This window comes from Macaca mulatta, chromosome 11, assembly GCF_049350105.2.
Source record: "Macaca mulatta isolate MMU2019108-1 chromosome 11, T2T-MMU8v2.0, whole genome shotgun sequence".
Classification (NCBI taxonomy): Eukaryota; Metazoa; Chordata; class Mammalia; order Primates; family Cercopithecidae; genus Macaca; species Macaca mulatta.
This window is the reverse complement of record NC_133416.1, coordinates 119317847-119339375: the sequence shown is the minus strand read 5'-3', so window position 1 is coordinate 119339375 and position 21529 is coordinate 119317847. Positions and strand designations below refer to the sequence as shown.

Here is a 21529-nt window from a genome sequence, read left to right as displayed (position 1 = left end):
TCGCTGTACTCCAGCCTGGGTGACAGAAGACCCTGTCTTTAAAAAAAAGCAAAATAAAAATCATTAAATTTTGCACTTAAAATGGGCAAATTTTATGGCATTTAAATTATATCTCAATAAAATTCAGTATAAAAATTAATAAAATGTAGCTTACACAAACACAATATTTGCTATGTTTTATTAAAGCATGCAAAATGAGATGTATTTGATTTGGAAAGTGGCCTGGGAGACTTGGCATTCATAGGCCACCTGGCGGACACAATTGGAAGTGCTGAGGCAGACAGCTACTGCACACAAGGGATTGACTTGGAAAGGGTCTCTTAGTCTCATCATCTCCTTTCCTTTCTTTTTGTTTTTGAGACGGAATCTTGCACTGTTGCCCGGGCTGGCATGCAATGACGCTATCTCGGCTCACTGCAGCTTCTGCCTCCCGGGTTCATGCGATTCTCCTGCCTCAGCCTCCCAAGCAGCTGGGACTACAGGTGCACACCTCCACACCCAGCTAATTTTTGTATTTGTTTGTTGTTGTTGTTTAGTAGAGACGGAATTTCACTCTTTCTTTATTTTTGAGACAGTCCATCACCCAGGCTGGAGTGCAGTGGTGTGATCATGGCTCACTGCAGCCTGGGTTTCCTGGGCTTGAGCATGCACCGCCACACCTGGCTAATTTTTAAATTTTTTGTAGAGATGGGGGTCTTGCCCTGTTGCCCAGGCTGGTCTTGAACTCCTGGGTTCAAGTGATCTGCCCACCTCAGCCTCCCAAAGTGCTGGGATTACAGGCGTGAGCCACTGCGCCCAGCTCATCCTCTCCTTTTCTTTTTTTTTCTTTTTTTGTTTTGTTTTGTTTAGATAGTCTTGTTCTGTTGCCCAGGCTGGAGTGCAGTGGTGCGATCTTGGCTCACTGCAACCTCCATCTCCCAGGTTCAAGCAATTCTCCTGCCTCAGCCTCCTGAGCAGCTGGGACTATAGGGGTGCGCCACCACACCCAGCTAATTTTTATATTTTTAGTAGAGATAGGGTTTTGTCATGTTGGCCAGGCTGGTCTCAAGCTCCTGACTTCAGACAATCTGCCTGCTTTGGCCTCCAAAAGTGCTGGAATTACAGGTGTGAGCCATCGCGCCCGGCCCATCCTCTCCTTTTCTAATGGAAACAAGTCAGAACTTGAATTATTGGTCAAAAGAAGACCATTGCTCAGGTTATCCTAACTCTTAGTTGAAGGCTCTGCGTTTCTCCATCTACCTTTAACTCTGTGCCTACTTTATACTTTAGATTTTCCCTATGCTGACCAGTGTGGGAAATTCCCAGATATTGTTCCTACCAGGAGACATGTCAGACTTGGGAAAATTTCCTTCCTTAGTGTCCTGAAGTGCCAGGAAGTTATTTCTGCAGGGTTTTTGTTGTTGTTGTTGTTTTGTTTGTCTGTTTTGAGACAGTGTCTTACTCTGCCACCCAGGCCAGAGTGCAGTAGCACAATCATAGCTCATTGGAGGCTCAACCTCCTGGGCACAAGCAATCCTCCCACCTCAGCCTCCTGAGTAGTTGGGACTATAGGTGTGCACCACTATGCCTGGCTAATTATTTTTTTGTAGAGCTTGGGTCTCCCTATATTGCCCAGGCCAATTGTGAACTCCTGGGCTCAAGCAATCCTCTTGCCTCAGCCTCTCAAAATGGTGGGATTACAGGCATGAGAATTTCTGCAGTTTTAAATCAAAGGAGTCCTCATACTAATATGAAGGATAATAATAACAACCGTTGTTGAGTGCTTTCTTTGTGCCTGTTTCTTTTCTTTTTTTTTTTTTAGACAGAGTCTCGCTCTGAGTCACCCAGACTGGAGTCCAGTGGTGCAATCTTGGATCACTGCAACCTCCGCCTCCCAGGTTCAAGCGATTCTCCCACCTCAGTCTCCCAAGTAGCTGGGATTACAAGTACCTGCCACCAAGCCCGGCTAATTTTTTTTTTTTTTTTTTTTTTTTTTTTTTTTTTTTTTTTTTTTTTCTGAGACGGAGTCTTGCTCTGTCACCCAGGCTGGAGTGCAGTGGCCGGATCTCAGCTCACTGCAAGCTCCGCCTCCCGGGTTTACGCCATTCTCCTGTCTCAGCCTCCCGAGTAGCTGGGACTACAGGCGCCAGCCACCTCGCCCGGCTATTTTTTTGTATTTTTTAGTAGAGACGGGGTTTCACCGTGTTAGCCGGGATCGTCTCTCGATCTCCTGACCTCGTGATCCGCCCATCTCGGCCTCCCAAAGTGCTGGGATTACAGGCTTGAGCCACCGCGCCCGGCCTAATTTTTTGTACTTTTAGTAGAGATGTGGTTTCACCATATTTGTCAGGCTGGTCTCGAACTCCCGACTTCAGGTGATCTGCCCGCCTTGGCCTCCCAAAGTGCTCGGATTACAGGCGTGAGCCACTGCACCCGCCTATGTCTGTTTCTTTTCATGGAAGACAGCATTTATTCCTTCCATCAACTTGATGAGGTTGGTCATTTTATTATTATAATTTCATAAAGGCAGAAACTGAGGCTCAGAGACATTCAGTCACTTGCTTAGCATCACATAGTTGATAAATGTCAGAGCCTGGATTTGAAGCCGAAATCGGCTTGATTTCAGAGCCAGAGTTGCTGTTTATTCCACTGTCAAAAGTGCAGGATATCAACCATGAGAACTGTGAAATAGGTCAGTGTTCTGTTTAGGATTAGGCATCGGGACATGTCCATCAAGATGGAAAAGAAAAACTAGAAGAATCATTGGGTGGAGACACCCACATCACCACATTCAAGTAATGCAGTCCCTCTTCCTGTGTCCTTAGCTATTCGGGCATAGAGCTTCCAAGTGTCTCACTGCCCTTTAGGGAGAACATTTCTTTTCTTCTTCTTTTTTTTTCGGTGCTGAGGGGACGGAGTTCTGTTGCCCAGGCTGGAGTGCAGTGGCATGATCTCGGCTCACTGCAACCTCTGCCTCCCGGGTTCAAGCGATTCTCCTGCCTCAGCCTCCCGAGTAGCTGGGATTACAGGCGTGGGCCACCACACCTGGCTAATTTTTGCATTTTTAGTAGAGATGGGGTTTTTGCCATGTTGGCGAGGCTGGTCTCAAACTCCAGACGTCAAGTGATCCACCTGCCTCGGCCTCCCAGTGCTGAGATTACAGGTACGAGCCACTGCGCCTGGCCAGGGAGAATGTTTCTCACGGGAGAAAATGTTACCAAATGAAGAGTGTATGCCCCTCCTCTAAGTTGAGAAAATGGAAACCACCATTTAATGAGCACCTGCTGTATGCCAAGCACTTTCCCATAATGTCATCTCTAAGAGGTCCAAGTTCTGAATTGTACAGCAAGGAGGGTTTTTGGCTTCCTCAGAGGTCATCTTGTTACCCGAAATGATTCAGGCCTGCCAAAGGGTGTGGAAGCTGCCTCCCAGCGGCAGGTAAGGACAAGCCCAGAGCCGAGCGAGTCACTACTTCATTCTTAGGTTCTGAGGACAAGCAGTAGGAATGGGAAAAGAGAACAACCAATTAATCCTACTTGGACGCTAAACAGCCTTTCAGAGTGGAGGGAAATATATCCCACTAAGGATGGTGACCTAAGACTCTAGAGGCCTCTGCTAGGTAGGTCCATATGACGCTCTGGTCTTGCCAAGTTCAGGGAGCTGGGTGCCAAGTCTATCAGCATTCCTCTGGGGCCAGGCCAACAAAGGTAACCAAAGAACATGGCTGAGTAACCTGAGCCTTGGTTAGGAGCTCCCCTTAAAGGTGCTGTATTTTTCCATTCCTGGGAAGTTCTTAAATCTCAGGTGACTCATCATCTTTCCCTTGCACCAAAGGTGAACCCCAGCTCTCCTCCCTCCTTTTCCCTGTCCAAGCCCAACCTCAGCAGGGTCATACACCACCTCTGAGTGATCCTGGGGTCAGCTGGCCTGAGGCATCTGCCCTTCATTGCTGCTGCTTAGCACGATTTGGGGGCATGGAGTTTTCCCTAGGGCAGGGCTGCCCCCCAATAAAAATACAGGACACCCAGTTAAATTTGAATTTAAGATAAACAGTGAAGTATGTGTATGTATGTCTCAAATATTTTATTGTACTTTGCCTGATAACTTCATCCTGGGAGTCTTTGTTTGTTTTTAGAGAGTCAGGGTCTCACTCTGTCACGCAGGCTGGAGTGCAGTAGTGCAATCATAGCTTACTACAGCCTCAAACTCCTGGGCTCAAATGATCCTTATCCAGGGAGTATTTATTTATTTATAATTTTTTTTGAGTCTCCCTCTGTTGCCCAGGCTGGAGTGCAGTGTTGCAATCACGGCTCTGCAACTTCCACCTCCTGAGCTCAAGTGATTCTCGTGCCTCAGCCTCCTGAGTAGCTGGGATTACAGGTGCGCACCACCATGCTCAGCTAATTTTTTTTTTCTTTTTTTTTGGAGACAGAGTCTTGCTCTGTCGCCCAGGCTGGACTGCAGTGGCATGATCTCGGCTCATTGCAAGCTCTGTCTCCCGGGTTCACACCATCCTCCTGCCTCAGCCTCCCGAGTAGCTGGGACTGCAGGTGCCCGCCACCACACCCGGGTAATTTTTTTGTATTTTTAGTAGAGACAGGGTTTCACCATGTTGGCCAGGGTGGTCTCGATCTCCTGACCTTGTGATCCGCCCACCTCAGCCTCCCAAAGTGCTGGGATTACAGGTGTCAGCCACTGTGCCTGGCCACTCAGCTAATTTTTGTATTTTTAGTAGAGACGGGGTTTCACCATGTTGCCCAGGCTGGTCTCAAACTCCTGTCCTCAAGTGATCCGCTGGCCTAGACCTCCCTAAATGTTAGGATTACAGGTGTGAGTCATCATTCCCGACCTCCAGGGAGTATTTAAATGCCTTTTTTTTTTTTGTGACAGAGTCTTGCTGTTGCCCAGGCTAGAGTGCAATAACGTGATCTTGGCTCACTGCAACCTCCACCTCCCAGGTTCAGGCCTCAGCCTCAGCTGGGATTACAGGCACGTGCCACCATGCCTCGGCCTCACAAAGTGCTGAGATTACAGGCATGACCCACTGCACCTGGCCTATTTATTTATTTATACAAGAGTCTTGCTTTGTTGCCAAAGGCACGATCTTTGTTGCAATGGCACGATCTCGGCTCACTGTAACCTTCGCCTACTGGGTTCAAGCGATTCTCCTGCCTCAGCCTCCCGAGTAGCTGGGATTACAGGCTCACACCACCATGCCCAGCTAATTTTTGTATTTTTAGCAGAGAAGGGGTTTTACCATGTTGGCCAGGCTTGTCTCGAACCCCTGACCTCATGTGATCCACCCACTTTGGCCTGCCAAAGTGGTGGCATTACAGGGGTGAGCCACTGTAAACCACACTAAAATTACCTCCCTCTCTCACTGCCCCCCTTTCCTGCTTTATTTTTCTCAGTAGCATTTATCACCATGTGATAGGCTATCTACTTATTTATTGTCTGTCTCCCTCACTACAAATAAAAGCTCCATTAAGTCTCCGTCTATTTTATTTATTGATGTATCCTCAGTGCCTAAAACAAGAGTATGTCAAATAATAGGCACTCAATAACTCAGTGTTGTATGAATAAATCTATCTGTAAAAAGAGAGTTAATAATAGGATCTACCTCCCAGGGAAATACGACAACAGTTATGAAAATTAAATGAGAGAATAAATGTAAAGACGTTGCATTTCAATACTCTAGGCATATACCGAGTAAGTATTCATCTAGGATGCTTCTTTGTTGGCTGAGTCCTGGGAGAAGGGTGTGTGGCAGGCCAGGTCTCACTAACACAGGCCTCCATAAAAACTGTTTCAGTACTGACTGAGTGGTTAAGTTAAATATTAAAAGCTACAATAAAGCCGGTGCCCTTATACAAAGGCTGGAATTTAACAAAAGCCCACCAAGAGTTTTGCCTAGGCCTTTCCTTGGCCTTAAAGCATGACAAAATAATGAAAGAATTCCTCACAGGACCCATTTAGGATTAAACAAGTTTTATCCGGGGTCTGAAGTAACTCCCCAAACCTCCGTGATTTAGCAGGAGACAAGATAAGGGTAATCACCTCAGCACCTATTGCCATTTAGATTAAGTAAATTTACTGAGGCTTCAAAGGAAGGTCTTCAGGACGCAGACCTTAGTTATAGACTAAGTTCATCACTTATGTCTTTAGATGAATGCACACTTACATATAGACATATAGCTTAGAAGGTATATAAGCACTGGAAAGCTTTGTAATTTTGAGTTGGTTTGGTGATAATTTCCAGGCCTTCTCCCTGTAACCGGTTGCAGAAATAAAAACTCGCTTCTTCTCCAGTTCATCTGCATCTCCTTACTGGACCACAAGAAATAGCAGTCCGAACCTCCGTTTGGCCCAGGAACAGGTGGTGGAGGGCTCTCAAGGTTTTTTTTTTTTTTTGAGACGGAGTCTCGCTCTGTTGCCCAGGCTGGAGTGCAGTGGCCTGATCTGGACTCACTGCAAGCTCCGCCTCCCCGGTCCACGCCATTCTCCTCGACTCAGCCTCCGGAGTAGTTGGGACTACAAGCGCCCGCCACCACGCCCGGCTAATTTTTTGTATTTTTAGCAGAGATGGGGTTGCACCGTGTTAGCCAGGATGGTCTGGATCTCCTGACCTTGTGATCCGCCCGCCTGGGCCTTCCAAAGTGCTGGTATTACAGGCGTGAGCCACCGCGCCCGGCTCTCTCGAACTTTTTTGGCAGATTTTTGCTGTTCATCAGCCCCACTTCCCCAGCTTTCCCCTGGGTCTCTCTCCGCCAGGAGTTTCTGGTTCCTCTGCAATTAATCACAGCCAAATCTAGCTGGTTCTTCAAGACAAAGAATAAATAGGATAAACAGGAGCAGCCGAACCCTAACTTTGAGAGCTTTCTCCCCTCCTTTCCTCACTTCCCAGTCAGTGACTCAGAGGATTTTAACAGCAACAGCTGCCTCCTCTTTGCCAGCTTGATCCCACCTGCAAAGTGAAGAATCAGCGTTTAAAGAAGTGGCAATCGGCAAGGACTGATGCTTCCCTTTCCGCGCAGGCGCGTTCAGTCGCAGCACCGCGACTATCGCGATAAACAAGCGAGATCGATGCTGGCCCTTTAATAGCCCTTTCCCGGGGTCCTGCCCCGCGCGTGCGCACTGTGGTTCTGCGCTTGTCATCATGGCGACGCGGGGCCATGTGCAGGACCCTAACGACAGGCGCCTCCGGCCCATTTACGGTGAGTGTCTCGGGCCAGCCAGCTCACCAGCCCGACGCGCCGAGGGCTGCCGAGGCTGGGGCGAAAGCCCGGGATGGGTGCTGAGGGCCGGCGCGCGGGCCGGGCAGGCGCAGGGGGCGGGCCGCGCGGGCCACTAGGCCGCAGCCGCGGGCCTCGCGTAGGCGCCGGCCCAGCCTTCCTCAGCCCTGAGGTGGTAGCGGCGCGGTCTGGGCAGCAGCTGGTCGGCAGAGCTGCCTGCCTGGCAGGCCCCGTGGGACGCGTGGTTCTGCAAACACCTGCGCTACCCGCAGGCTGCATTGTTACCGCCGCTCCTAGGGAAACCGGAGATCTCCTCGAAGGTGGAAGCCGGCTCCGGCACTAGTGTGGGACGCCCTGCCTGAGGGAAGATTCCCTACCAGATATGTACATATGTGTGTATATATATATTTTTATATATATATATATATATATTTTTTTTTTTTGCGGGAATTGGGCCTGGAGGGTTGTCTGACTAGGTGGGCTTCGGTGCACAGGAGAAACCGAGGTCTAGAGTGGGGAAGGGGCTGACGCAAGGTCACCCACATCGAGTCGGGAGCAGGCCCGAGATTCCAGGCTCCCAATCCAGAGCTGTTTGGTGGAGAAGCAGCTGCTCTGGTCACACGTGGGAGGCGGGGGGAGGGGGTCTTGGGCCCAAAATAGCGGTGAAGAGGTTGTGATAGCTCGTGTCAGAGGGGCATGCAGAGCTACTGGAGGGCTTCTCCTTTCTGCAGCTTCTCTGTGGTTTTCTCTGCAGCTTTCCTTCCCTATGCTAAGCAGATCCCTCTCCACCACTCTTACCTCAACCCGCAGGCTTGAAGACCTTGATGTCATCCAGTTACCCTGGTAGTGAAAAATCACAGATTTGAGTTTGGGAGAAACCCTTTTCCAATAACCGAGATGTTGTGTAATTGGATTGGTCCTTTTTGCATTTCCTTTCCTGTTAGATGGTTTTATGGTCTTGGTCTATCTCACTTAATGGTGAGGAAGCCTCAAGGTCAGTGGTTTTTACAAAAGTAGACATCGTGTTTATAGACGTTGTGTGGATGTTATTAAATTGGAGGCTTCTTCCCATGGCGGAAATGGTTTTGGGAGTAGGGAGCAGTGGTTAACTTTGTTTCTGGCCACAGTTACTCCTGCTTTTATTTCATAATTTGTGTGATTTTTTACTCTTACATCTCATTTGATTTTAGCAGCAATCCTATAGCTAAAGTTTATAGACAACTCATTATGACAGTCACTGGCCTTGGCCTTTTATATGGGTTATCTAATATAATCTTCACCCATTCTCAAGAGATGGGTACTGTTTTTTCATGGCCCTGAACCCTTTAACAACAACAACAGCAGCAACAAAACCAGATGAGGAAACTGAGGCTTTATTGATGTTGTGTAATTTGTCTAAGGCCACTCAGCTAGTATTTCTTGGAGCTAGAAGTTGAACCCCTGTGAACTGTTTCAGGCTCACCTTTTTTTTTTTGAGATGAGTCTCACTCTGTCACCCAGGTTGGAGTACAGTGACACAATCTCAGCTCACTGCACCCTCTGGCTCCCGGGTTCAAGCGATTCTCCTGCCTCAGCCTCTTGAGTAGCTGAGATTACAGGTGCACGGCACCAGGCCCAGCGAACTTTCATGTTTTTAGTAGAGACAGGATTTTACTATGTTGGCCAGGCTGGACTCAAACTCTTGACCTCAAGTAATCTGTCCTACTCAGCCTCCCAAAGTGCTGGGATTATAGGTGTGAGCCACCATGCCTGGCTCCAGGCTCACCTTTTTTTTTCTTTTTTGGAGACAGTCTCGTTTTGTCGTCCAGACTAGAGTGCAGTTGCACAATCATAGCGCACTGCAACCAACCTCCGCCTCCTGGGTTCAAGTGATTCTCCTGCCTCAGCCTCCTGAGTAGCTGGGATTACAGGTGCCCACTACCATGCTGGCTAATTATTTTATTTATTTATTTTTTTGTTGAGATGGAGTCTTGCTCTGTCACCCAGGCTGGAGTGCTGTGGCTGGATCTCAGCTCACTGCAAGCTCCGCCTCCCGGGTTTACGCCATTCTCCTGCCTCAGCCTCCCAAGTAGCTGGGACTACAGGCGCCGGCCACCTCGCCCGGCTAGTTTTTTGTATTTTTTTAGTAGAGACAGGGTTTCACTGTGTTCGCCAGGATAGTCTCGATCTCCTGACCTCGTGATCCGCCCGTCTCGGCCTCCCAAAGTGCTGGGATTACAGGCTTGAGCCACCGCGCCCGGCCTCTAATTTTTGTATATATTGTAGAGAATGGGTTTTGCCATGTTGCCCAGTCTAGTCTAAAACTCCTGAGCTCAAGCAGTCCTCCTGCCTTGGCCTCCCAGAGTGCTGGGATTACAGGCATGAGCCACTGCGCCTGGTCCAGGCTCACCGTCTTAACCACCGTGCTAGAAACCACATCACTTTGAGCTGAAGACATTAATTTGCCTGAGGTCACGCAGATGGTAAGTGGCAGAGAAAGGACTCTGATTTCCTGTTTCCCCGGGAGTGCATATTCTCATGCCCTTGCCCTCCAGTGTATATTTTCAGAGCGCAGAGGTATGTATACAAGGTGGGTGATGGAAGGTGAGAACTGAATCCAGGGTTCATAGTTTGTGGCTCATTACAGCTTTGTGCAGAGCTGCCTGCAGACTTTTTTTTTTTTAAACTAAAAAGGCTCAGTACTTTCAAGAATAATTTGATTTTTAAAATTGTTCTTGAGGACCAAAGAGAATTTCTTTGGTCCCATAGTTATTTAGAATTAATAGTGTTTTCACTGTCCAGTGGGAAGCACTATGTCCATTTCATATCACTAAACATCAGGATATATTAACAAGTTATATTCTCAAAACTGAAGTCAGAGTTATGTAGTTTTTGTTATGTGTACATGGGAAGAGGATTAGAAGAGGCTTTCTTCAGGAATTCTAAGGCGATTAGTATAAACTGGCAGGTCTAGGAAAAGAACAGTACAGACTGTCCGTGAATTCAGCACTTTAGCACATTTGACTTTTGAACTCCACACTTTTGTTGTTTAAATACATTAGTACCCCCAAACAACTATGGTTCCTTGAATTCAGACATTCTGACAAATGAACGAACTCATCTGTGGTGGTACTTGCCCACCAGCCAAAATTTCAACAACTATCAGCATTAATGAGTGTTTCCTGGTGGGCTAACAGCCCTATTAGGTAGGTAAGATTATTGTAATCAAACTGAAGCCTAGAGATTAACTTGCTCAAGGTTGTAGCTACCAAGTTGTAGAGCTGGGATTCGAACATAGGCATTCTCACTGAGAGCTCAGCTCTTCACGAAGTTCAGATTCAGTAGCACCACTGTCTTTGTACAACAATATTTGTACTGCCAAGATTTCAGGATTTGTTTTACAATTGTGTTGGAAACCTTGCTTGGGGCCTCAGCTCTTGCTGGAATTCATTGAGGGCTACGTGGACAGGGCTATGAGGTGATAAATTATGGTGGGTTTAAATTTTACTGGTGGTGTGTCTGGGGTTGGAATAGCTTTTCTGTGTACATAGATTTGAAACATCTTCACAGTGCATCTCACATTACTAATAAGTTTGGGTATTGCATTTTTTGTTTTTGAAAACCTCCACCCATGACCTTACTAGAACCCATACTTGATTATTTGGTCTCCTTTTGCTAAAATTATTCTCTTTTGCTATGTAGTTCTCAGCAGATTTTGTACTCTTGTGTGACTTGGTAAGCCCCAGTGCCTTCTTTCATTATTCTTTTTTTGAGACAGGATCTGGCACTGTCACACAGGCTGGAGTGTCTTGGCTCACTGTAATCTCCACTTCCCAGGCTCAAGTCATCCATCCACCTCAGCCTCCTGAGTACTGGGATTACAGGCGGGTACCACCACGCCTGGCTAATTTTTGTATTTTTTGTAGAGACAGTATTTCACATGTTGTTCAGGCTGGTCTCGAACTCCTGAGCTCAAGCAGTCTGCCTCCCTTGGCCTCCCAAAGTGCTGGGGTTACAGGCGTGAGTCACCACGTCCTGCCCATTATTTATGTGTTTATTTATTTGAGAAGGAGTCTTGCTCTGTCACCCAGGCTGGAGTGCAGTGGCGCAATCTTGGATCACTGCAACCCCCGTCTTCTGGGTTCAAGCAATTCTCTGCCTCAACCCCCTGAGTAGCTGGGATTACAGGTGCTCACCACCATGCCCTGCTAATTTTTGTAGTTTTTTTTTTTTTTTTTTTTTTTTGAGATGGAGTCTCACTCTGTCCCCCAGGCTGGAGTGCAGTGGTGCGATCTCTGCTCACTGCAAGCTCCATCTCCCAGGTTCACACCATTTTTCTGCCTCAGCCTCCCGAGTAGCTGGGAATACAGGCGCCCACCACCACGCCTGGCTAATTTTTTGTATTTTTAGTAGAGATGAGGTTTCACCACGTTGGCCAGGCTGGTCTTGAACTCCTGACCTTGTGATCCACCTGCCTCAGCCTCCCAAAGTGCTGGGATTACAGGCGTGAGCCACTGCGCCTGGCCCCATTATTCTTAATTTTAAAATGTTTTCAGTGGTTATGGATTAGGGAAGGGAAGGGATGGAGGGAGATAATAAATATTTGACTCTGTTTTGTTATGCAGCCTCCTCTACACCATACTTTTATTTATTTATTTATTTATTTTTCTTTTTTTTATTTTTAGTTTCACTAAACTTTAAGTAATTGACTAAACTTTAAGTAATTGAAAGTGGAATTGATGGTCAGGTATGGCACTTAATAAATTTGTATAGAATATGGGAATTTCTAGGTCAGCAAATTGCATAATAGAAATAGAGAAAGTTCAAAGTAGAAAAGATGTTTGCGCAGTCTTTAGAATATACACACATACACAGGCATGAGATCCCTTATTTTAATATGTCATACTGACCTACAGTCTTGGACTAGCCTGAATCAGGTGTAAGATATTTTCCAGTGTGTCTCCCCAGTGGCAATGACTTCTTTGCTGAGTTAGAACATTTCTCTTGGGTCCCTGGCTCAGTTAATTATTCTACTACAGTTCATAGTTTAGGAGTTCCTGACCCCGAGATGGTGGACTGATACTGGTCTGTGGCCTGTTAGGAACTGGGACGCACAGCAGGAGGTGAGCAGCAGGGTGTTGTAGGGGAGAGCATTACTGCCTGAGCTCTGCCTCCTGTCAGATCAGCTCTTAGGAGTAGGAGCACAAACCCTATTGTGAACTGTGCATGTAAGGGATCCAGGTTGGCGCTCCTTGTGAGAATCTAATGCCTTATATCTGAGGTGGAATAGTTTTATCCCGAAACCATCCCTCCCTGCCATCTGTGGAAAAATTGCCTTTCATTAAATCGGTCCCTGGTGCAAGAGGTTGGGAACCACTGCTCTAGTTCATAAATGAAAACTTGTAAGTCCTCAATCAAAAGTGATATTATTCTGACCTCCCCTTGGACAGTGTGGTAGCTTTGCGAATCTGGTCCTATTTTGCCTCAGAAGTGACAGGGTACCTTGGTGAGTGAAGACTATCTTGCCTTTCTGTAGAAAAGTCACTTGGCACAACCTATTTTTTTCCGTTCTGAAAATATGACCATTTAAAAAGCCCTGACTTACTAGAACTTGTCTCAATGAATCTAAAACTTCCATTGCCATTGGATGGCTGAGACCACTTCTGAGACTCACCTTGCTCATAACCAAAACAGTCCCTGTTGGTCCTTTGCCCTGGACCTGTGACATTCTGGACTATTTTTGTGTTCAGTTTTGGCCAAGTGTAACAAGCATACAAGGCTGGGCACAGTGGTTTGGCTGGGTGAGGTGGCTCATTCTTGTAATCCCAGCACTTTGGGAGGCCGAGGTGGGTGGGTTGCCTGAGGCCAGGAGGTCGAGACCAGTCTGGCCAAAATGGCAAAACCCCATCTCTACTAAAAATACAAAAATTAACCAGACGTGGTGGCAGGCGCCTGTAACCCCAGCTACTCAGGAGGCTGAGGCAGGAGAATCACTTGAACCCGGGAGGCGGAGGCTGTAGTGAGCTGAGATTATGTTACCATACTCCAGCCTGGGGGACAGAGCGAGACTTCATCTCAAAAAAATAAAAAATAGGGCCGAGCGCAGTGGTTCACGCCTGTAATCCTAACACTTTGGGAAGCCAAGGTGGGCGGATCATGAGGTCGAGAGTTCAAGACCAGTCTCGCCGACATAGTGAAACCCCATCTCTACTAAAAATATACAAATAGTGAAACCCCGTCTCTACTAAAAATATACAAAAACTTAGCCGGGTGTGGTAGTGTGCATCTGTAATCCCAGCTACTTGGAAGGCTGAGGCAAGAGAATTGTGTGAACCCACGAGGTGGAGGTTGCAGTGAGCCAAGATTGCACTGTTGCACTCCAGCCTGGGCGACAGTGTAAGAGTACATCGCGGGGAGGTGGGGGACGAGGAGAGCCAGTGTGGTGGTGCATGCTTGAAACCAGGAAGTCCAAGCTGCAGTGAGCTGAGATTGTGCCACTGCACTCCAGCCTGGCCTCACAGAGCAAGATGCTGTGTCAAAATACATGAACAAAAAACTCTTCTGCTGTCTTAGCTAAAGAATTAAAAACAACAAAAAACCCTGACATTTTAGACTTAAAATGAAGGTTTTAATGCACAAAAATACTCTTACATAGATTAGAGGGTAGTTGTTGAAACATAGGACAAGATGAAGAGATTAGTACATTTCTTTTTTTTCTGTTTTTGGAGACAAGGTCTTGCTGTGTTGTCCAGGCTTCAGTGCAGTGATGTGAACATGGTTCACTGCAGCTTCGACCTCCTGGGCTCAAGCGATCCTCCCATCTCAGCCTCTGGAGTAGCTGGCACTACAGGCACAGGCCACCATGCCTGGCTAGTTTTTTAAATTTTTATTTATTTATTTTTTTGAGATGGAGTTTCACTCTTGTTGCCCAGGCTGGAGCGCAATGGTGCGATCTTGGCTGGCTGCAACTTCCGCCTCCTTGGGGGGATCTCTTGAGGCCAGGAGTTTCAGACCAGCCTGGCCAACATGGTGAAACCCCGTCTCTACTAAAAATACAAAAAAATTAGCTGGACATGGTGATGCGCGCCAGTAATCCTAGCTACTCGGGAGGCTGAGGCAGGAGAATAGCTTGAACCCAGGAGGTGGAGGATGCGATGAGCTGGGATTGCACCACTGCACTGTAGCCTGGGCGACAAAGCTAGACTCTGTCTCAAAAAAAAAAAAAAGTTGAAAGGATTTGGAAAAAATCTAATTTAATAGCTGGTAGCCATCACTAATCATTGGTTCTTTGAACTTCCTTTGGTTCTTTGATCACTTTGTATTATCTTTTTTTTTTTTGAGATGGATTTTTTTGAGATGCAGTCTCCCTCTGTCGCCTGGGCTGGAGTGCAATGGCGTGATCTCCGCTCACTGCAGCCTCCGTCTCCCAGGTTCAAGTGATTCTCCTGCCTCAACCTCCCAAGTAGTTGGGATTACAGGTGCCTGCCACCATACCCGGCCAATTTTTGTATTGTTAGTGGAGACAGGATTTCATCAAGTTGGTCAGGCTGGTCTTGAACTCATGACCTCAAGCAATCCACCTTCCTTGACCTCCCAAACTGCTGGGATTATAGGCATGAGCCACTGCATCTGCCCTGTATTATCTTATATATATATCATATATATCTTTCATTTTCCTAACAGACTACCCTTTTTTTGCCATACTATTTGTTCGTTTATGCATTCCTTCATTCAACATTTATTGAGGGCCTGATATGTGTTAGGCACAATATAGATGCAGGGAATGAGTATTAAACAACACAGACATAGTTTCTGCTTTCAAGGAGCTTATCTCCTTGAAATGACAGTACACATCACCATTACAGTTGTGTTAAGGGATTTGAAGGAATAGGACAGTTTGCCATGAGAGCATACAATATGGGCATTTGGGATGTTGGGGTCAGGTCAAGAAAAGGTTTCCTGTGGAAATGATATTTTACTTTGGACATGAAAGGAGAACCAGGGTTAGGCAGAGAGATGGGGAGAGGGTGGTGAAGACCCTGAGAAAAGGAGCTTGGTCCACTTGAGGATGTAAACAAAGGCTTGTGTAGTTGGAATGAAGGGATAAGTGAGGAAGTGAGATGAGACTAGGGGTGGGCAGCGACTCAGCTTTGTAATCCATTTTAAGGATACTGAAATTTGTTTTAAAGACAGTGGAATCAATACCTGTGAAAAGAAAGAAAGACAGTGGATGATGTTGAAAGGATTTAACCAGAAGAATAGAGTGACAAGGTGTGCATGTAAAAAAGATAGCTATGAATACTGTGTGGGAAATAAACCTTTAAACTAAAAGGGAAGCAAGGCCAGGTGCGGTGGCTCACGCCTGTAATCCAAGCACTTTGGGAGGCTGAAGCGGGAGGATCGCGAGGTCAGGAGATCGAGACCATCCTGGCCAACATGGTGAAACCCCATCTCTACTAAAATACAAAAAAATTAGCTGGGCGTGGTGGCACGTGCCTGTAGTCCCAGCTACTCAGGAGGCTGAGGCAGGAGAATCACTTGAACCCAGGAGGTGGAGGTTGCAGTGAGCTGAGATCGTGCCACTGCACTCCAGCCTGGTGATGGAGCAAGACTCCATCATGAGTAAATACATAAATGGAAGGCTAATGTAGGATGGGTCGGTCAGTTAGGAGGCATTATTCATTTTTAGGTTCATCCTTGTCCCTTGCAGTCTTGCACGTGGTAGGTATTTAACAAAGGCTTGCTGACTGAAGGAATGTTTCTTCTGTAATTTGTATTCATGGTAAAAGCAAGGCTCCTATTCTCCAACTTTTAGGGTTTTTAAGTAAAGGATATTGTGTTTACAGATGGAGCTCTCTTCTATTTAGTGTTTTTCTAAGTTGGGGCAATATCTTTAATAGTGTCTGAAATTCTTGTAGTAAGTGGAAACGAGCATATTATTTCAGCTGCTAAGGAGACCATTCATGACAGGTGCAAGAACATGCAGATTAAAAACTTTCCTTTTTATTTGCAAAATTGACACTTTTCCTACTGTCAGTATCCATCCCTCAGTAAGATTGGATGAACAAATCCCAGGACCTCTTCTCCAGGGCATGTGGACAGCAGGCCTGCATGTGTCCAGGCCTGCTGCTGCCTGCATCTTCAAGGATTAGAAACTTCTTTGGGAAGTGTTACCTCTGGAGTGCAGCTTGTGTATTCATTCAACAAATTTTGATAGTGTCTTGCCAATGATTTATCCCTATCCTTCCCAAATTTCTATCATTCTTTTACTGATCTCATTATTTTAGCTGCATTATAGTATTATCTGTGCTATTACTTAATATTTTTCTCCAAGGTGACTTTTACAATTAAATTTATTTTACAATAATCTATGTTATTGCTATGAGTGGAAAACCTGTATCACTTGCTCTAGGAAAATAAAACTATAAAAGTAAAGTATAATGAAAACTAAACAATGTTATTAAATTAACCAGATTCTGATACTTGTAAAACTCGAGGACCTATTCCTTCCTTCTGGAAAGAAAAGAAAAGGCTGAGCGCGATGGCTCATGCCTGTAATTTCAGCACTTTGGGAGGCCGAGATGGACAGATTACGAGGTCAAGAGATTGGGACCATCCTGGCCAACATGGTGAAACCCTGTCTCTAGTAAAAATACAAAAAAATTAGCTGGGTATGGTGGTGCGTGCCTGTAGTCCCAGCTACTCAGGAGGCTGAGGCAGGAGAATCGCTTGATCTAGGAGGTGGAGGTTGCAGTGAGTCGAGATCACGCCACTGCACTTCAGCCTGGCGACAGAGTGAGACCCCATCTCCAAAAAAAAAAAGATATTAGCAATTATTAGAGAAATAGTAGGCTAGCACTAAACTGACACTTTCTCCTTAATGTAAAGGAAGTATTAGAAAAGAGATTAGGGTCAGGTGTGGTGACTCACGCCTGTAATCCCAGCACAATCCCAGTTGAACCCAGAGGTGGAGGCTGCAGTGAGCTGAGATCGTGCCACTGCACTCTAGCCTGGGCAACAGAGTGAGACTCCGTCTCAAAAAAAAAAAAAAAAAAAAAAAAGAGATTGACTTTTTCATGGTGAGTATTATCTAGGGCTGTCTGCAAGGACTAAAAGCATTTCATTTGGAATGGCACTCACCCATGCTTTGGAAAATATTGCTTTAACCAGTAAATTTTATTGTTTCCATTGCCTGATTTGTGGATGGCTGATTTTGGCTGACTCCTGTTATTAAGGGAACAGCACCATTCCTCATGGCCAAACTACAATTCCCCTTGAGTAACTTTTTAAAAAGACTTACTGAGAAGACAGACTTAGGATATCATTTTTATTGGCCTGTTTTCTCCAAGGACTACTTAACTTATATTACAGATTTAGTAATGTAAAATGAAAATAAACTTTCCCAAGAGACTTAGCAGCCAATTAATCACACTCTCCTAGGTGTCCAGGAAACGGGAGCCTCATACCTGGTTGAATGTGGTAAAGTGTTTTAAACTCTTTCAGGTGAAGAAACAATCTCATCGATACCAGCGCAAGTAAAGAGGGTTACTGTAAATCTTGCCAAGGCAAGAGTGTAGTGCCCCAGGACCTGATGGAAATGAGAAAGTTGTCAGGACCTGAAGTTTCTTTCTCAGTTGCTCATCTCTGCTTTTCTCTGTGTCTGTTTTTTTTTCTCTGCTTGGTTCTCTTTTTGTTTTTTTTTTGTTTTTTTTTTTTTTTTTTGAGATGGAGTCTTGCTCTGTCGCCCAGGCTGGAGTGCAGTGGCGCAATCTCAGCTCACTGCAACCTCCGCCTCCTGGGTTCAAGTGATTCTCATGCCTCAACCTTCCCAGTAGCTGGGATTACAGGCGTGTACCACCACGCCCAGCTAATTTTTGTACTTTTTTTTTTTGTTGTTTGAGATGGAGTCTCACTCTGTCACCCAGGCTGGAGTGCAGTGGCCGGATCTCAGCTCACTGCAAGCTCTGCCTCCCGGGTTTCCACCATTCTGCCTCAGCCTCCCCAGTAGCTGGGACTACAGGTGCCCGCCACCTTGCCTGGCTAGTTTTTTGTATTTTTTAGTAGAGACGGGGTTTCACCATGTTGGCCAGGCTGGTCTCGATCTCCTGACCTCAAGGGATCCGCCCGCCTCTGCCTCCCAAAGTGCTGGAATTACAGGCGTGAGCCACTGCGCCCAGACTGCTTGGTTCTTCAGACTGTTTTTTCCTGCTTACTCATCAACTTACCCAGAACCCAACATGTTAACTTCTGTAGCCACACCAAGCTGTGGCTGGAGAAGGGAGGGTTCATTAGCCTCACCCCATAAGCTTAATCTCTCTAGATTTCCCAATAAAGGTAATTGACATTTTTCATTTTTATATAAATGCTATGTGAATAAAGAGTCAAGAGGCAACTCTTTTTCTTTGCTCCACATCAATCAAATTGCATCCCCGAAAGTGCCTTCAAAATAGAAATTCTGGAGCTGCCACTGGTAAACTCAGACTTAAAATTTTTAAGATTTTCCAACTGAGGTTCCTTGTAGCTTACTGACTCTGGCTTTCAGTGTTATAGTTACAGAGTACCAGGAAGAAACCTGATTTACCCAGCTTGGATCAAATGTCCAACCTGGGGCGGGCTGCAGTTACATAGTCTAGACATGGTCATCTAGTCCTACCCCTTAAGCAGGGGTACTAGAAACCATTCCCAGACAAGAGGGCATGGGCAAGTAGGTACATTATATCGGAACCTCGTCAACTACAGAGGGGAAGGGGAAAATACCCTAATAGTCCTAACCTCTGGTCTGATCCATTTATGGGCAGACCTTCAGAGATGGGTCTCATCAAGATGTTTACCCTTTGAGAAGGCTTCAAGATAGGTTCTATGAACCTGGAACCTTGCAGGACCACTGAGTCAGCAGTGACTTAGAACTGACTCAGAATGAGATAGGCATCAAGTTATGAGGAAGAGAGGGTGTTGTTTATTGAGCTGGTTTGTCTTTGTCAGATAGTTTATAAGGACAAATGATGGCCTGTCAGCTGAGCTAAGGATTTAAGAAAACTGGTATTAGATATTTAGGTATTTAGGCCAAGATTATGTGCTTTTAGATTTCTGTGATTTTCCAATGTCTCTCCAGAATATTAGGTCTTTGGCCTTCCTCTCTAAATTGTAATTCCCTACAGAGTAAGGCTTATCTTTTTACCTAGCATTATTGGTGCTCATCAATATTAAGTGCATTGAACTCATGCATTCATGTGACTAAGTTTTAGTTTAAGTGTTCATTGCAGAAAAATTTAAACCATATAGTAAAATGACAGTTTATTTCTGTTCTTTGGGACACTGAGCCACCAGGATCATAGATTATTTTAAGTTGTCTGTGCCTTTACTGTTATGGGACCTTGATGAGCAAAGAGGAACCTGGTAGTGGTGAGGATTGTGAACTGGCCTGTGTTCAGTCATCTTTGTATATTTAGAATTGACAGCTACTGTACTGTTTCCCATTTATAACACTTCTCATTTTTCTTCTCTGGAAATGAATCTTTGCTTTTGTTAGCCTTTTTTTTTTTCTTTTTTTGACACGGAGTCTTGCTCAGTTGCCCGGACTGGAGTGCAGTGGCATGATCTCGGCTCACTGCAAGCTCCGTCTCCCTGGTTCACGCCATTCTCCTGCCTCAGCCTCCCGAGTAGCTGGGACTACAGGTACCCACCACCACGCCCGGCTATTTTTTTTTGTATTTTTTAATAGAGACGGGGTTTTACCATATTAGCCAGGATGGTCTTGATCTCCTGACCGCGTGATTCACCCACCTCGGCCTCCCAAAGTGCTGGGATTACAGGCATGAGCCACTGTGCCCGGCCCTGTTAGACTTTTTAAAATAATTAATAGACTGTTTTTATTTATTTATTTATTTTTATTTTTATTTTTTTTTTGAGACGGAGTCTCACGCTGTTGCCCAGGCTGGAGTGCAGTGGCGCGATCTCGGCTCACTGCAAGCTCCGCCTCCCGGGTTCCTGCCATTCTCCTGCCTCAGCCTCCTGAGTAGCTGGGACTACAGGCGCCCGCCACTGCGCCCGGCTAATTTTTTGTATTTTTAGTAGAGACGGGGTTTCACTGTGGTCTCGATCTCCTGACCTTGTGATCCGCCCGCCTCGGCCTCCCAAAGTGCTGGGATTACAGGCTTGAGCCACCGCGCCCGGCCAATAGACTGTTTTTAGAGCATAAAACTGCTTTATGGTTTACAGAAAAATGAGTAGAAAGTACAGAGTTCCCAACTGCTCCCTCTCCCCAACCCCATGGTTTCCCTTGTTGTTAACAACTTGGATTCATACGCATTTGTTACCATTGCTGAGCCAACATGATATATAATTGTTAAGTAAAATTCATAAATAGTTTAGGATTCATTCTTTGTGTTGTGTATTCTGTAGGTTTGACAAATGTATGAAGACATATATCCACCATTACAGTATTATACAGAATGTTTCAGTGCCTTAAAAATCCCCTGTGCTTCACCTATTCATCCCAACCTCCATCCTCTGTCAACCACTGATTATTTTACTATCTCTAGTTTTTCACCTTTTCCAGAATGCCAGGTAGAAGTTATGTGTATATATAACTTTTCAGATTGGCTTATTTTCCCTTAGCAACATGAATATAAGTTTCCTCCATGTCTTTTTCTTTCTCTCTGTCTTTTGTGCTTGATAGCTCATTTCTTTTTTTTTTTTTTTTTTTTGAGACAAGGTCTTGTTCTGTCACCCAGGCTAGAATGCAGTAGTGCAAGCATAACTCATTGCAGCCTCTACCTCCTGAGCTCAAGCAAACCTCCCAAGTAGCTGGGACTATAGGCATGCGCCACCATACCTGACAATTTTTTTTTTTTTTTTTTTGAGACGGAGTCTTGCTCTGTCACCCATGCTGGAGTGCAGTGGTGCGATCTCAGCTCACTGCAAACTCCGCCTCCCAGATTCACGCCATTCTCCTGCCTCAGCCTCCCGAGTAGCTGGGACTATAGGCATCTGCCACCACGCCCGGCTAATTTTTTGTATTTTTGGTAGAGATGGGGTTTCCCCGTGTTAACCAGGATGGTCTCGATCTCCTGACCTTGTGATCTGCCCGCCTTGGCCTCCCAAAGTGCTGGGATTACAGGTGTGAGCCACTGCGCTTGGCCATACCTGACACATTTTTAAATTTTTTTTTTTTTTTTTTTGAGACGGAGTCTCGCCTGTTCCCCGGGCTGGAGTGCAGTGGTGCAATATTGGCTCACTGCAAGCTCCACCTCCTGGGTTCACGCCATTCTCCTGTCTCAGCCTCCTGAGTAGGTGGGACTACAGGTGCCTGCCACCACGTCTGGCTAATTTTTTGTATT

The 21529-nt window shown here is 45.9% G+C and overlaps 1 protein-coding gene and 1 long non-coding RNA gene across 3 annotated transcripts in view; one reads left to right on the top strand and one right to left on the bottom strand.

Annotated features, from left to right (window-relative positions):
• Positions 1 to 1775: 1775 nt before the first annotated feature.
• On the bottom strand, positions 1776 to 7025 carry LOC144333088 (uncharacterized). Its single transcript, XR_013401444.1, has 3 exons — positions 6161 to 7025; positions 2281 to 3465; positions 1776 to 1945 (listed from the first exon to the last, which is right to left on the bottom strand). It is a non-coding gene; the product is annotated as an uncharacterized LOC144333088 (long non-coding RNA).
• Positions 7026 to 7125: 100 nt separating this feature from the next.
• Positions 7126 to 21529, top strand: part of NAA25 (N-alpha-acetyltransferase 25, NatB auxiliary subunit) — an 85667-nt gene continuing 71263 nt past the window's right edge. For both annotated transcript variants that reach the window (XM_015152851.3, XM_015152849.3), the window contains exon 1: positions 7126 to 7193. Coding sequence is in view for 1 of the 2 variants with exons in the window: in XM_015152849.3 (XP_015008335.1) it covers positions 7136 to 7193 (58 nt within the window). In the remaining variant the exon portion in view is untranslated. The remainder of the gene's footprint in view (positions 7194 to 21529) is intronic.